Source organism: Lathamus discolor, chromosome 5 (genome assembly GCF_037157495.1).
Source record: "Lathamus discolor isolate bLatDis1 chromosome 5, bLatDis1.hap1, whole genome shotgun sequence".
NCBI lineage: Eukaryota > Metazoa > Chordata > Aves > Psittaciformes > Psittacidae > Lathamus > Lathamus discolor.
In genome coordinates this window covers 125,219,503-125,236,334 of record NC_088888.1, presented here as the reverse complement: position 1 = coordinate 125,236,334, position 16,832 = coordinate 125,219,503, and the positions used below count along the sequence as shown (strand labels likewise).

The 16,832-nt window shown below is 48.6% G+C and overlaps 1 protein-coding gene across 2 annotated transcripts in view; it reads left to right on the top strand.

Moving 5' to 3' along the window:
- Positions 1-16,832, top strand: part of KIZ (kizuna centrosomal protein) — a 47,137-nt gene that overhangs the window by 21,814 nt on the left and 8,491 nt on the right. The window contains exons 7-12 of one of the 2 annotated variants that reach the window (XM_065682575.1): positions 459-581; positions 1,507-1,662; positions 2,920-3,055; positions 5,322-5,484; positions 6,405-6,470; positions 15,369-15,465. In XM_065682575.1, the coding sequence (XP_065538647.1) occupies positions 459-581; positions 1,507-1,662; positions 2,920-3,055; positions 5,322-5,484; positions 6,405-6,470; positions 15,369-15,465 (741 nt within the window). The remainder of the gene's footprint in view (positions 1-458; positions 582-1,506; positions 1,663-2,919; positions 3,056-5,321; positions 5,485-6,404; positions 6,471-15,368; positions 15,466-16,832) is intronic. The other variant, XM_065682576.1, reaches the window with a different exon arrangement.

Below are 16,832 nucleotides of genomic sequence, written 5' to 3'. Positions count from 1 at the left end.
AAAGACCCCAACAAAGCGGGCAGCCGGCCTGGACCTGAATAGCCATTTACACCTCTGTGCAAGGATTAGCCTGCTCCATTGTTTCAACGTCTTAAGTCCTCATTTGCATCATTATAGAGGTGCAGCTTCATCAGAACCCCTCTGAGGTCCCAGCTATGTCCCCATACCTGTAGGTGGTCACCAGATTTGTTGCGATGGTGGTGAAGGAATTAAGCCACTCGGTGCGGGGGTGATTTCAGTGCAGTGTCTCAGGCCCTGGCTCATTTTTGGATGTGCTCATGTGCTTGCCTTTCTTTCCCCTCCTTCCTCATAGAGCTCAAGAAGCTGCGTGGTTTGTGCTGTTGCTTTGCTTTGAAAAGCTAAAATGAGGGTGTGTTTTCCAGCTGGTGTGATGGGAATGCATTTAAGTACCTGTCCAATACAGGTCACTTCAAGCCCTGTTTGCTGTCCCTCCGCAGCTCCCGTGGGATGCTGGCAGCCCTCTCCCAGGCACTGGAGCAGATAGAAGACGTGGTGAGGAGGAGCCCCCGGCGCCAGGCGCTGTACCAGGGCGAGCACATGGTGACGCTGGAGCTGCTCAGGTTAATGCTGCTTCCCCCCGGAGCAGGCGGGGCTGGGGGGCAGGCAGTGCCTCCTCACACCTCGCCCCCTCCCTGGGTTCTTGCTCGCTGCTGTACATGCAGTGAGGCCTGGGGTAGGTTTGGTGTTGGCTGCACACGCTTGTAGCAGTGTTGGGGCGGTGAGAGGCCGTTACCCAGCAGCATTGCAGGAGCCTGTTGAGGCTCGAGCCAGGCCTGCGGTGACAAATGGCCGGTGCAAAGAGCACCCAGGCTCCTGCAAACAAACACTGCTAAGAGGCCTCCCTCCCCTCCTGCCGCTTTACTGTCATCAGGGAGCTGAAATATGGCACTTAGAGGCACATAGGCAAATTACTGCAACAAATACTCTTTCCCAAACGTAGCACTTTCTGCAGCCTTGCTCCAGACCCCCCTTTGGAGAAGCAAATACTGATTGCCAAGAATGAGAGCACCCCTTAGCTACCCATGCTAGTGTGATTTACTGAGGTAGGCAGCAATAACCAGGCAAATCATTTCTGCAAGGTAAAAGAGCAACAAGTATTGCCAAACCCCACATCTTAACAACCCCAGGTTCAGAGAGCCCTCACTGCCCCTCTGCAGCACGGGCTCCTCATTCCAGCAGCTGGGAATGGCTTTATACTTTTATTTAAAGCTATAGGTCAGGCTCCATAAACTGGGATTAAGTGGTTTCACCAAGTGGACCTGTGCAGGTTCCTCTCTCCCTGCCAGAAGTAGAGGTGTGAGATTGGACCTGGTGTTCCCTGAGGGCTGGGTTTGACCTCCCTGTTGCGGAGAGCGTTGTCACGGATGTTTGTCCCTCTGGGCTGGCCCGTTAGCCACGAGGGGTGTTGCACATTCTGCCTTCAAAGCCAGGCTGCTGCCTGGGCTTTACATAGCCATTGCCTGTAATACCTGCTTCATTTTGTAGTGGGGCCACCAGGCTGGAAGACGGTGACCTTGAAGCATGTGAAGCTGTCGTCCTGCATCATCTTCGGGCTTCCTTACAGAGCACACTGGATGGCTGCCTCCTACCCGAGAACACGCTCCAGGCTCGAGGCAGAGCAGAGGATGAAGAGCAAAGCAGGTACCTCAGACACAAAACTTGCCTGCGAGGGTGATTAACGTTCTTTCCTTTCCTCCCAAGCCTGCTCTGGGGCAGGGAAAGCGGGCCCGGGCCAGACCTCGACCGCACTGGGACATGAAGATGTCTGGGTGCTGATCTTTGCGCGGCTCCAAACGAGGACATTAAACAAATGCGCCTGTTTTCCTTTCCATTCTGTGCTGGTGAACCTCACCGCTCCGGGCAGCGCTCGGGCCGGGTCCCCCGTCTCACCCCACTGGCAGCAGCCCCCTCCCCAGGCTGCTGCGGCAGGGAGGGAAACACATTAACTTCAGAGACCTCTCAGCCAGTAATTTGTGTGATCTTAGCGCGAGGCTCGGGCACGTGAGGATGGGGAATGTCATTTTGAGAAGCAGATTATTTTCCTGTGAAGCAGAAGATGCATATAGCCTTTAAAAACAATAACCTCCGTTATTCAAAGTGGGTTTTTGCTTTCCTGTGCATTTGCCACAAGGACAAGTGAAAATTGATTTATTTTTTTTTTAAGGTCTCTTTAATGCAGTAATGAAAACAATTTCCATTCTTTCTTACTTAGCTTCTGTCTAGACCTTCCTCCCTGTTCGAGGCTCAGCAATGCTCAAGTGTTAGCAGGATCGGGGCACTTGTGAGCGCTGAAGAATGGTCTATTTAGCTATACCTGGTTCTCCTGTCGAGGCTGATATGCCTGTGAGCACTAATACCTTGTTGTATCTCCTGAATGGTTTCTTGGGGACAAACACTCGTGGAGTTAATTGGAATTCACTCTTCTGTTTGCCAAACTTCATTGGAGCAACTGGAGAAACAAACATCTTTGGCAAACAGGATGGCAGTGTTTGTAGTTTGTGCATTGAAGGAAAAGGCACTTTTGCACAAAAACAATGAAATGATTATTAATATAGAAAAGACAAGAAGGTGCTGAGCAGAGCACCTCATGGAGTGAGTGAGGCCTGCCCAAGCTGGGACTGGGGGCTGCAGGAGGGGTTTAATGTCTCCTGATCCTGGATTTCAGGACGGGCCTGGGGTCAGAGATGGTGGCGATGGTCCCTGCCCATCCTCCCATGTTTATGGAAGTCACAACCGACTTCTTAACGTCTTCCACTTGGAACATTTTTGAAAGAGAAAGTGGGGATTAAGGGCAAAATGTGCAAAGGCTTTTCCTGCTGCAGGTTGACCACTGTGGTGCCTGTGTGTGTCTGGTGTACGTGGGGTGTCCCACTGACAGCACTTGGGTTTGTTCCTCAGGCCGGAGCAGTGGTGGGACATGGATGTGCTGCGGCCCTGCCTGAGCAAGCATGCCCTCTTCCTGAGGAAGCATCAGGTTCAGCTCCCAGAAGAAGTGTCGGAGATGTTCAAACGCCTGCTGGCACAGGATGGCCAGGTTGGGACTTGCATCCAGTGATACCTGAATCAGTTACACCCAGAGACTGATTGGCACTGCTAAGGCAAGCTGGGCCCTGTGCTGCTAATGCAGTCTAGAGAGGGGGCTTTGAGGGGAAGGACAAGCAGGCTGTGCTCATTAATCAGCTTTGGAGATGGTCAAGGAGAGAATGCAGGTTCTTCAGTTGTCTCAGGGCAAATATGTACAGCTCTGCACCCCACAAAGAAAACAGTGTCCAGGAAGGTGTCTGTTTTCCACCCTTCAAACCAGTTATTTAAACAAGCCCACACGTTCGCTGTGGTGTGAATCCATCATGAGGCTTCTATCATCTGTCTTTCTCTGGGGCTTAGTAGCTTTTTATCATGCATGATGTATTTTACTATTTATTTCTTTTAAAGAGAGTTATGTTTGGTAGCCTGAATACGCAGAGATCTTTACAAATAGCAGCCTGCTCATGTATTTTTAAACATTAACACAGAAGGTTATAAACCAGCTCTTTCAAACCCAGACAAAGTCAGAAATATTCTCCCTCTAATATTTAATGAGAAATTAAAGAGCAGCTGGAACTGCTTTGCTATATTCTAGTTTTAATAGCATTTGAATCAAATAACGAAGATAGACTATTTTAGTCATTTGTACACTCTCAATTATGGCAGGGTAACTTCTCTTTCTCTATGTGGATAAGTCATTTGTATTCTGTCCTTAAAACAGTCAGTCAAGTAGAAGAGATGAGCAAGGAATGTAGCACTGTGCTGGCGACAGAAACAAATACATCCATTTATAATTGCATGTCAAAACTTTTACAGAGTCAAAGCTCAGTAACATGAGCTTTATGGGTGAATTTGTGCAGCAATAATCTGTTTACTGCTACGTGTTACTGTGGACCATATGCATTTAACATTTAGATTGCCTATTAAGTGCATCCAGTCAATTAAACGTAATGCCAGGATCTGTCCTCTACTTTGGAACACCTTATTTCCAAGCAGCTTGCGTAGAATAGAATCATGAAATGGTTGGGAGGGGACCTTAAAGCTCCTCCAGCTCCAACCCCTGCCATGGGCAGGGACCCCTTCCACTGGAGCAGCTTGCTCCAAGCCCCTGTGTCCAACCTGGCCTTGAGCACTGCCAGGGATGGGGCAGCCACAGCTTCTCTGGGCACCCTGTGCCAGCGCCTCAGCACCCTCCCAGGGAAGAGCTTCTGCCTAAGAGCTCAGCTCAGTCTCCCCTCGGGCAGGTTAAGGCTCCTCCTTGTCTCTCATCACTAAATTATGTCTGCCTTCTATTCCCTTGCATCTTAGCTCCTTGTTCACACCGGAAGACTTCCCATATATAAGTTTAATAGAAAGGAAAATCTTGGCAAGCTATTTGTTTAAGACTAAAAGTTGCCATTCTTGGCTCCTGAGTAAATATGGATTTATGAGGAGGGGGCAGATGCAGGAGAATGAAAGTTTCCCATGTGTCTAGAATGCTTTGGCTTGAAGCTGTTCCGTGCCCTCGGGTCAGTACATGTAAACTCAGTTGCCAGGAAGGTGATTTCCCCTGCTCTCAGGAGCTGTGTAAAGCCACAAGCAGCACTTAACACGGGTGGAGGATATAACCTGGGAAGTGCTTCCTTTATTTTAAGCCTGCTTTTAACTCAGCCATGTTTATGGTCAGTTCTACTCCCTGTAAAGGTACTGGTTTCCAACTTGAATTTCTTATGTCAGTAATAGGCTTAGCTATGAAGGTCTGAGTAGTGCCACTGCAGAGGGCTGTGTACACTGCCAGGAGAGAACAAACTTTACCAGCCTGCGGGAATAACAGGGATTGACATGGGAACTGGGCCAGGCTGAGGCTACTTGGGCAAGCTGTGCCTTGGGCTCTCTGCCCTCAGGTTCATTGGTCCCGGTGTTGTTTTAAGCTGCAGGTGTTGCTAATGCTCTGGTTAACCTGCCTTATTGCTGTGTGCTGAAAGGGAGAGATTTCTTCTCAGGCTGTTGTGGTATATTTGATGCACCCTTCCATTTGCTTACCCTGATTGTAGGAGGCAGGAATAGAGTCTGCAGAAAGCCTAGTGATTAAAGGAACAATTCAGAGTCGGTGTTACTTCAAGCAGAATTGCAGTTCCTGAGCTAGCGCCGATTTAACTCAGAGGTAATTTACCCTCTAAAAAACCACCCTGGAAACAGATTACAGCATGAAGTACAGATTAGCCTAAATGTATGTCGGAAACCGCTGCAGACCAAGGATAATAGTGCTGTGGCTGTTTGTATTTCTAATGCTGCAGGCTCTGCCCGGGTGGGGAGAGGCCCTTCCAGGAGAGAGCGGGGACAGGTCATCTCCTCACAGTCACGAACCCTCATGCAGCACCTTGTCATCCACCCCGAACGGCGCCAGGGAGACAGAGGAGGCAGAACACGCTCCTGGGCTCACCGGCATTGGAGGACAAGGTAACAAGTGTGCAAAGGGCCGGTTGTGTGCGCAGAGCTGCTGTTCTTCCCTCGGTATTTCTGTCCAAATTGGCTCTACTGTAGTGACTGGTGAATTAATGTATACTCCTAAGGGGATTTTCCTAAATATATCATACTTTGTTACTTAAAACGAGCAGTGCCCATCGCAGCTATTTTGTCTGCAAGCCTTGTGGCTGGTAATAAAACATATCTATAGGTGTGCATGTATCTAAAAACCATCTAAGTTTACCAGTGCTGGGGTATATTCATTGCCTTTTACTATAAAGCCAGACCACAGACAAATTCTCAAAACTCAAAGGGCTCCTGCTGAGTGTGGTGCTGGCTCTGAGGTGAACACGCTTGTGAAAACCCAGTTAATTTCTTTAGATAAGGAAGCGATATATTAGCCTGCTGTAGTAACGGCTTGCTTGGGCTGCTCTCGGAGCATCCCTTACATCAAAGTCCAGAAGAGACAGGCAATTAGGCTGCAGTGCTCTTTGCACAGCAAATGTAAACAGCTTCAGGCCTCCTAAATTCACGCGACTTTTATCCGCGGAGGAGACGGAGGCTTTGATTTAAGCTCCTCTTCCAGGGCGGGTGTGATAAACGGTGCCGCTGCCGCACGAGGCCGCGGCGTTACTGCGCGTTGTTTGTTTCCTAAATCCCATCGGGTCTTAAATTATTTCAGGCATTTGGGTAGCTTGTCCTTTTCCCTGGAAGCTACAGAGAGGCAGCGCCGCCGCACATGCCAGCAAAGTTCACAGTAGGCGCCTCTTTTAAGGGCGGTAATGGATAGTTTAGATCAATAAACAAGAGATAACAAAAGTGAGAAATTAAAGGGAGTAGGGCTTAAAAGCAACCAAACCAGTCTGATCACTGCCACTTTGAAATGCCTTTCATTATGGTGTGTTCACATCCAGAAGTCCCAAGCTGGTGTGAAGATGAGAGCAAGGAAGAAAGCGCGGTCGAAAAGATTCCTATTACAGGTAAAAGCAACGGCTGCATATTAACCTCAAACCCCGTATTCAACTCTACTAGATCATCCAAACATTGGCATTTCAGTGCTTTGGGGCTGCTAACAGTGAGTAAATTCAGCTACTACATACTGAGCACAAAGATTAAATGCAAGATCATAAACTCCGCGCTTATGTTAACGTACACCAAGACGGACAATAACCAGCACCTGTTTAATTCCTTGTAATCATGTTCTACATTTAAACCACACGCATATCCTGTCATTTAGCCTTTCAGGTCCCGGTATCAGTGTTACAAAGGTCAGTCTCCGTGGGGAAGATCCAGTAATTATATGGCAAACTACAGATGTTTCTGATTTGATTCCTTTCTTTTCTGGAGTAATTGAATGTGTATCATTAGAATAAGCACAGGGAAAGCCCCGCTAGCCGGGAAGCTGGTGCTGCAAAGGCTGCCTGATAACACTGTGTTTTTAGCAATAAGGTTTTACCGAGTGTGGTTCAGATCCTCCTGCAGCAGATGTACGAGCCTTGCTCCGGATCCTGGTGTCGCCACTTTTGGGGCCGGGGTATCAGTAGCACATCAGTTTTCAGGGCAGGGCTGTTGGTGCTGAGTCTCAATTTGCTTTTGCCTGATTTTTGTACAGTGGTGGCTGCTTCCTTATAAATGTTGATGTCTGGCGGAATACAGATGGATGGATGCAGGTGTGTGCTCACCAGACAGTTTCGAGGGCAGCTGCTCATGCAGCCCTCACCGCTGCTTCTCTGCTCCTGCATGGCTTGAGAGCAGCCTGTCCTTCAGAGAGCAGCTCATTGCCCTTGGAGAGGTTTTCCTCTGCTGCCTTTTGAGCCTAATTTGCAGCTAAAATGCTTGTATTCCTGAATTATCCTGCGGCAGTAATATCCCTGTGTTAGCTCAATCAGACTTAGGCTGTAGTTTTTTCCAGACAGTAGAATGTTCCCATTTCCCCGCTTCTTAACATGGCCTGCAGTCACACATGGCCATGTACTTAAAACATGGATTGCATTGATGTTCAGTGGAATTAAAGCCACTTGAATCGCTCTTCAGGAAACAAACCCCACTTTTCATTTGAAAATGAATCTAAAATGTTGCAAATCTTGGGATTGGTTCCATTTTGTTTGTAGTTTTAAGAGGATTCAAACCTGAGGCTTGGGGTTTAAGTTCCCTAAACTGCAGAGAGTGCCAGCAAGAGCAGTGTTGGGAATGGTGGCTCCCTCCGCCTAATGCCATCACTGGTACTATAGTTTTTTTCAGAAGAACTCAGGAGTTTGGATCTCTGGAGCTGCCAGTGCTTTTGGTTTGCCTCTCCTCACACTGAATGCTACAGCTGACCAGTACTGGTTATAGCTGCGGGTTCTGTACCAGTTTGTTAGAGTTCTGTATGGCAGTTTTCACCAAAACCAGTAACTCCAGCTTCAGACGCTCTCTCTGAGCCTGCTTTATCTCCTGTGTCGGTGCAGCAGTTCCTGTAGCCGCGGTCCCACTGGCTCTGGGAATAAAGCTTTTCCCAGCTCACTTGAAAGCAAAGTTGCTCCTTTCAGCTGTGATTCATCTTCAGCCCGTGATCTTCTCCACGCTTCTCATTCTCTCCTGGCTCCTCACCCTTCCAGCCTGTCACTTGTCTCCTTCTCATCATTATTTGCTGTAGACCGTGGCCCTGGAGCTCTGAAATTGTTCAGTGCCTGAAACAGAGACAGCATCGCTGCACGTCATCTTTTGGGCTCAAAGACGTGTGTGAGGATTTGGCTTTGTGATTTCAGAACAGCCAATATTTAATGTCCATTCCATACACGATCATTTGGCTGAACAACTTTTTCTAAGTTAAGGGATAGAAATTTGGGGTGTTTTTTCAGTACTTGCTGCATTCTCTAAGGGCTGCAAGTGTTGGTTTGAAGCACTGGAAACCCTGTGGCTTTGGGGTTTTGATGGGCTTCATGTGGGAGCTGGCTCGACGTGCCTCCAAGCAGCCTTCTGTGGTGGCACTTTGTGAGCGCTGCTGTAGTTTTGGGTTGTTTTCCTTGTGTTACAGGAAAAAAGAACCAAGATGTTGATTTAACTGAGTAAATGGTTTGAGGAAGCCCATGTCCTGATAACTGACTGTAACAGGATTGTATCCTGTGCATGGCCTCACCCAGAGAGGAGCTGGCAATTCAAAGCATCCTCATTCTATACCAGGTTACATGAGGATAGAGGAGGAGATGGGGACTCGTTCTCATTTCCTTCCTGGATGCCTTGGTTTTTATCATGGGAAGGCATGTAGAAGAAATTGTTTGGCTTTTTTGCCGTTCTTGAGGTAGGTAAATAATGTGAGATTAAAAAGAGAGGATAAAATCCATTATTCTTTTCGTTGGATGACTTCTTTTGTTGGGTGACTTTTTATGAGTAGGCAACTGCTGACTTTATTGAAGGGGCACGTTTAAGTCTTTAACAAAACCAGGTTCTCTCTTCCCTTCATTTGTCTTTGGTTCAAATAGATGTTAAAGCTGTAAAGCATTTGAATAAAAAAGGTGTTGCTGCTCCACTCATCAGGCTTTGCTTCCATGACATCTTGAATATCACCTTCCCGGCATAAATAAGGAGGAAGAACCCTCTTAAGAAGTAAAAGGAAAATTAGCCCTTCTTTTTGTATCATAAGGGAACATGAAAGAGCACAAATCCAATTCTGCTTTCCCTTTAGGTCACCTTTAATGAGGCAATAATGCTGCCAAGGCTTTCCCCATGCCCGCCGTCCTTCCCGGTGAGGTCCTGCTTTGAGCTTGAAGTTAAAAGGTTCCTGAGGTTCCACTTGGAGTGTGCTAGTGAAGGCGCTCACAGGTCTACCCAACTTTTCACTTTGATACCAGCCCATTCACAACTGCTGCTAGGAGCAAAGTTCCTCTGTGTGCGATGAATCGCTGCTGTGGTCTGACAGTACCCCCTTGGGGTCTGGAGCAAGGGTTGGAAGCAGGGGGTTGTACCTGGATTGTGTACTCCAGTCTGGATTGCGTGCTCCAGGAGCTGATACTTTACACTGCTTAAGTTCCTGAAAGGCCTCAACGTCTTTTTACAGTTAGGAATTCCAGGTGAAAATCCTTCTTCAATCTTTAAACAGAAGCAGCAGCTTCTAGTTTAGTATGTAGAAGAGAAGGCTCAGGGGGGACCTGATGGCTCCCTACAAGTGCCTGCCAGGAGGATGGAGCCAGGAGGGGCTGGGCTCTGCTCCCAAGGAACAAGGGATGGGACAAGAGGAACCGGCCTCAAGCTGCCCCAGGGCAGGTTTAGATGGAGCTGAGGAACAATTCCTGCCCCAGAGGGTGCTCAGGCATTGGAACAGGCTGCCCAGGGCAGGGCTGCAGGCACCGGCCCTGCAAGGGTTCACAGCCCGTGGAGACGAGGCCTCAGTGCCATGGGGCAGGGGTGGCCTTGGCAGTGCTGGGAGCGGTTGGACTGGGTGAGCTTGAAGGGCTTTTCCAGCCTGGCTGATACTTTGATTCTAGAGCTATTTTCAGTGGATGTCTTGCTCCACTGGGATTTCCCAAGTCTGCTGGTCACCCGGGTGTCTGCTCTTGAGAGGACAGCATCCCATATTGCTATAGTATTACAATGATTGTTATTTATCCTTTTTTTCCACTGAAAGGAAGTAGGGAGACCTTGTTGGTATTTGAGCTGCTTGTGGGCACCGGTTGCTGTAGTGCTCTGCCAGGTTTTAATTTGGAGGTGCTTCCCATCCATTTGCTCTCCAAAGAGCACTTCCTTCTGTCAGGTTTGCAGCCGCCTTTATCTTCTCTCTGTTCACAAGTGTTCTGCTTTGTTGCAGGGGAGATCGGTGAGTACAGGAGCCGGTGTAGAGCCGGAGCTGTTACCTCTGGTCCCAGGGCAGAGGCACACACAGAATCACAGAATTATAGAATAGTCAGGGTTGGAAAGGACCTCAAGATCATCCAGTTCCAACCCCCCTGCCATGGGCAGGGACACCTCACACTAAACCACATCACCCAAGGCTTTGTCCAACCTGGCCTTGAACAGCACCAGGGATGGAGCATTCACAACTTCTTTGGGCAACCCATTCCAGTGCCACATGGTGGCTGTTTGTGTGCTGGCAGTGGCAGTGCAGCTGACAGCTCACTTTAATCCCACATAGTTCTTTGTAGGTGATCAGCAAGTGCAGTAATTGGTGTTACCGTGGTGGAGGAGCTTGTCCAGATTAAGTTCCTCCAGGCAGGCACTGCTGTTAATCTCCCATTTTGGTACAGGACCTATAGGCCAGGCCTGCCAGGATGCAGTAACTATTGCCAAGGTAACTGTACAGCCACACAGCTGGTGGGCTCAGCTGGTCTGATAACATTCCTTTCAAGGCACTCTTGGCTTTGAAGTCTGGTGACAGCTGAAATACCCAAGCCACTATTTTATTGGTGATAAAAGCACACGGAGAAAGCAAAGTTCCTTTTGGTGCAGGCTCTCACTTGCGTAAGGGAGGAAGATACAGGTAAGTGGCTGGGTTGACTCTGTGAAAGCTCTTTTGCCCTCCAGCTACCTCCGTTTGCGTATGGGGATTATTGATTGTGTTTTAATTGGAAATAATGGATGATGGCTCCTTATAGCTTTTGAGTGGGATACAGAGTGCTCTTGTTCCTCTCATGGTAGAGCAGCATCTACTATCTTACAGCTTGCTTACATGCTTTGTGGCTTGGGTTGAAGAGTTTGGATTTGCTCACAAGCTGTAAGGGCTGCACATGAGCACGATGGTATTGGTGTTTTCCCAGCCTGCATTTCAAAACCCAGCAGCCTTGTGGATCCCCTTTCCCATTCCCAGGCAGACAAAGGCAGGCACTGCATGTACAAAGATGATTTGGTGTCTGCAGGTGACTTCTCTATGCTGGGACTATGCAGTGATGGGCTTTAATGCTGGGTTTGATGTTGAACGTGTGTACCTTTGTGAGAGGTAGCACCAGCAGCAAGACATAAACGTTGCACTTATAAGGCCAAGAGCTTTCTTACCTCTCTGTTTGCAGACAACCACATTACTTCTTTAGCTGCTGAGGTGTTTGGCTATAAAGTGATCAGTGCTGCAGCCTAGGCCATAGGGAGAGCACATGGAGAAAACACTGTGCTGGTACAGTGTGTTCTGGTTAAAGATCACTTTGACTGCTCAGCAGAACAAAATAATAGTGCTTCATTGTGCAGTGACAGCGGGTTTTCCTGGAATTGTTGCCTAATGAAGAAACCTGCACCCGTTTTGTTCAGCACAGACTTGTGAAAGCTGCCATGAGAGCTGCTCTGGCCCCACATGTTTAATTCAGAGGTGGAAAGGGCAGAGTATCTTGAATTAATTAGTAATGAACAGTGGTATTGCAGATCCCCTGCTGGTTCTGAGGGGAAAGCGCCTAGGGAAGAAGGTGTGAGGACAAGTGTCACCTGGGGCACACCAGCTCCCCTTCTGCTGCAGCACCGCTCGAACAGTGGGATTAAGAACTTTCCATTATTAACATCCCAGTTTGGGTTTGAAGGCTGGGTTTTACCATGCTTGGTCAGTCGTGTCTGTGCAGTCTGGGCTGGCCGCTGAGACAGCTTCACCCCATGCCCCCACATTGCTTCTGGGGTGCCTCCAGAACACAGAGCTGGTGGTGTGGTGAGGCTGCTCCTTCCAAACCCCGCATAGGAAGAGAGCATCAAGTAGACAGCATCTGCCTTTACGTGGTGTAGCAAGAGCTCAGTGACTTCAGACAGGCAGGGAGAGGCGCTTTTAGCGAGGCTGTGTACAGCCAGGAGGCATCAGGAGATGGCATCAGGAGCCGCTGCTCTCGGGCAGTGCTGTCACAGCCTCTACTTCTGCTTCCCAGTGCCACTGCTCCCTGCAGAACAAGTTCAGTAGTGCTGCAATCCCTTTATCCAGGGCTTTCATCTGCTCACTGCTGATGTGCTCGAACCCCATCTCTTTCCTCTTTTTCTCCTTGTTACTTGGTGCATGTTTCTCACCAGGGTTGCGATGTTCTGCTGTGTGCTCAGGCCCCAGCCTGCAGCAGGGGCAAGTTAGAGTCTTCTGGTGAAACAAACAACAGAAACACCCATACCAGAGAACAAAACCATCTTTTTAACCGAGCTTCATTTAACCTTAAGCACGATGGTCAGTTTTATGAAAGAAATACTGCTCTACATAAGGGTTTTATGGTTTGCAGCTTTATCAGGAGCAAAGTGTCTAAGAGTTTCCTCTCTTAGCAGAGGATTTCTTCTATCTCCTCTTCATTGCAGTGCGCACTGCACCAGTCACTTGCATGTTCTGACACTGGTTTGTTGCTGCTGGTTTTGGGCTGGTTTTGTTGTCCGTGCTGCGTGTCTGTAACCAAGGTTCTTTGATGTGGGCATGTTGGAGGCACAGGGATTAAGTGGGTGAGTGGGGAAAGAGGAGGTAAGAGCCAGGCTATTGCTCAGCACACAGAGCAGTGGATGCTGCATACTGACTGCCTATGTGCTGTCATACACTTTGGGTGCCACAGCCCTGCAGGCTTTGCAGGGACGTGAGCTGGTGGGCATAGGAGCTTCCAGAAAGATCTTCCATTTCTGTAGGGTGCATAGCATGGAAGGCAGTGCAGAGATGCTCAAGGTTAACAACTGGACTGATGGGCAAGGCAGTCTGGTGTAACTAAGGCAGGAGTGGGGATTGGTAGCCCAGCAATGCATTACAGTTGACAGGTAGGGCAAAGTTGGGCTCTGAAGGGTCTTACAGGTGAAGAACAAGTAGTTTGTGTTAGTTTGATGTTGTGAAGGAAGGGGAGCCAGTGTGGGCATAGACAGCTTGGGGGCAGGGCCTTTGGAGGCTGGTGTGCATGTCAAAACCTAAGGAGAGCTGCACACAACAGCTTTGGTAGAGCTGGCAGAGGCCTGGACTTTGAAGTGCCATGTGGGCAGGTGAGGTGGGTTTGCCTGGGCCAGAGACAGGCTCCATGTCCCAGCCCGGAGGGATGGGATGAGGAAGTTACTCATGCACATGTTGTAGCACTTCCCGGAGCTTGTGCCTGCTGCAGGGGATCCCATTGGCAGCAGGCTGGGTATCGGTTCCCTGACCAGGGTGGGGTACCCAGGCCCAGACTGGAGCAAGGGGAAGGCTTTGAGAGGCCCAGGTCAGATGCAGCCTCTTAACCGATGTGCTAACACCCTCTGAGGCCACCCTCTGCTCCTTCCCAACTCTGTTATTGGGAAGGAGGAAAAGCATTCAGATTGTTAACAGGCTGTAAGGAGGTGGATGTGTCCCTTTGCCCATGGGAAGGGTGGCTGGAGCTAATGCTCTGTGCAGAGGCCATTTGCTTCACTTCTCCACTCAGGGATCAAACCATGCACACATTGGAGCCCTGGCTGAGGACAGGACACACGTAAGTGGAGTTTGAATGTTTGCAGAGCCTGTGGTGTTCTCTTAGCTGGGCTTTGTGCAAGGCTTCCTTGAGGCAGCGGGGAGCCTCCATCCCCAGGCAAGAAGCAAGCACATCATCTGAGCCACGTTGTGTCTTGTAGTGTGAACCCGTGCATGAGGAGCCCTGAAAAATACACCTATGTGAAGTGCTACTGCTGGAGTGAGAAGCACTTCCTGGGAGCTCTGACTTCATGAGGCTAAATTGGCTTTTTCACTTCCCCAAAGCAATGTACAAACAAGTGTTAATATCCAGTCCCCTGTAGTCAGTGGTCTCAGCGCGAGCCCACTTTGCTTTGTCTTGCACCCAGTACACCCTCTGTGATCCCCACAGGTCTTTGCTCCCCTGCATGTGTACATCATGGGGAAGGCCGGGGGTGGTTCCCTTTTCCCCCTTTTCTCATTGTTTCCCTCCTGTCCTTGATTCCCTTTTTCCCCACGTATTCCTGGGAAGCAGCCGGACTTTGTCCCCCAGGCAGCACATTGCTGCCAGTGCAGCACCAGTACCTGAGCTCTGCCACCTCCTGCTCCGCTCAGACGTGCAGGATTGGTGCTGCTGACACCCAGGCGCAGAGCGGTGTGATCCTCTGCAGCGGCTCCTCACCAGTGACAAGCAGTGTCCGAGATGCACAGAAATACTGAATGCTGCTGGGATGGAGCAAAGTTGGTGACAATCGGGGCTTGTTTGTAATTTCACTGCTGTACGTATATACATGCAAAGTAGCCTTTTAAAGCGGGATTTGTGCTTGAGCATCGTGTCCTTTGGAAATGAGCACAAAGATGAGCAATTGTACGACCCCAGTGAATGAATTCATTTACCTCTTCTTTTTAAATCAGTCTCTACAGAATGAGATCCAGAGCGGAGGGGAAGGAAAGAAAGGGAAGCGTGGATAAAAGATTGTGGAATAGTTGGGGCTTTGGCTGTGTAAGTCAGAAACCCCCCAAGATTTGTGTCTCCCAAACACAGCTCTAATTCAAGAGAATGGTTGAAAATACTGATCTAGTCAAGCTACCTTGCAAAATTCAATTACAGCCAAGAGCTGTAACCATCCCAAATAGTCCGTGTGTAAGGGGAAGGAGAATGAAAACAGCCTCGCCTCCTGGTTAACTGAAATGATGAGAACTCGGGGATTAAAAAGAGTAAAAAGAGCATCCTTTCAGTTTTGCAGAAAGTTGCCATTTAGCTCTGTAGAGACTCCGTGTTTGCTCTTTCTTCCAAAATGAGGTAAACCATGTAAAAATGTCACTGTTCACAAGGAATCATCATCAGGGAATTAATCGCTAGTGAAGGGGGTCTTGTTTCCTGTGGGTTTAACTGATTTCCACTTAAGAGCAAACAGCCTTGAGGCAGGTACTGTAGCTGTGTGGCACGTGCTCTTCCCTGGATTTTGTTGTCAAACCATTCCAGGAATCTACTGGGAAGCGGGAGTGTTGCTGCGGTGGCTGCAGGCTGCTCTACGGCCCAGCCAGCCTTAGCGGAACACTCAGGTTTGGTGTTTTTACCCAACAGGTTGGGATGGTGGTGGTAACGGTTCTAAAGCACGAGAGAGCCACGAAACGCAGTCGGAAACGAGTCCTTCGTCGAGCCCAAGTCCTCCCTTGTCAAGGTAAAGTTGTGAAATCCTGCAGCATTTAAATGCTTCTCACAATGAGAAACAGCGACAGCAAAGGACTGAAGCTCTGGTTACTCGATTTCTTCACTTGAGCCCGGGTTAAGGTTGTATTTGTGTGTATTTACTGACACGTCTTCAACTTGGGTGCACCTCAGCAAATATTTGTGCCAGAGCCAAGGCTTGTTTTGCAGCTGTTGTTTTCCCATTCTCAGACTCAATTGACATCTCAGTGAACCACAAACGAGCCAGTCCAGCTGCTTTCAGCAGGGCTGCTCAGGGGCCAGACAATGGGAGTTGTCAGGAGAGGGGCAGACAGAGAACAGAAAGTCTTCAGGAAATAAAGTGGTGGGTTTCTCCTCCGCGGACCCGAGACGGGAACTCGCTGTAACTGGATAACGCTTCCCATGGATTTGGGGGCTTTACATTTAATGCTGGCTTAGTTGTATTATTTTCTTGCTTTCAAATCGAGTGTGTTTAATTAATGGCCTCACATGTACCTAAAGGGCACAGTTTGTTCTTTTTCTCTCCCTTGGTTTTTGTTGGAAGCTGGTTTGCATGTGTGTGTTAAAATGCAGCCGTTCCCTTGGGTCTCTGGGCAGTTCTGTTTCATGTTCCTTGTGTTCTTCATTGGCATGTAACGGGAATCAAACAGCAGCAATCAAATTAGTGGTCAAAAAGCAGCAGAAAATGGGATAGAACACGGGCAGCTCATGAAATACTGGCTGGGCTTTAGATGCTTATCTGCTCGTGTTAGAACAGCCCGACGAGTGCTGCTGCTGCGTGGCTCCTGGTCTGAAACTGCTAATACCAGCACTGGGGAAGAGCCTTTAAAGCTTTTTGATGAAATTAGAGCTCCTGTTTGTACACCCCTTTCAGTAGCTTGTTTTTAATGCTGGTATCAATGAGGTCGGTTCAGTTTTGTAAGTGTGGTTGTGCAGTTGTGTGAAAATCACAGGGTTTCTGTCACTCCCCAAGTGCAGTAAACACAAGCTGGGACACGGTGTTGATGAATGACATTCCTGCTCTTGTGTGGGATCTGTTCTTACAGCCCTGTATCCAAATGCTGTCTTTTTTCCTTTTTTTCTTTTTCCTTTTTATTTTTTTTTCCTTTTTATTTTTTTTCCTTCATTTTGGAGTTTCCTTGAGCTTTGTTTGAAAATGATGTTCCAAATGATGCAACTGTGAATGCAGGGCTGCTCCTATAGATGAGTTTTTAAATGCTGAACATTAATCATTCACTAAATGATCAGGCCCTGAGGAGCTTTCTGCCAGGATCCCTCAATAAAATCTGTCGAATTTAAAATGAACTGTTTCTGTATTAAAAGGAGAAAGTCTCCCAGCTTTGTCCCTGCGGCTGCTGC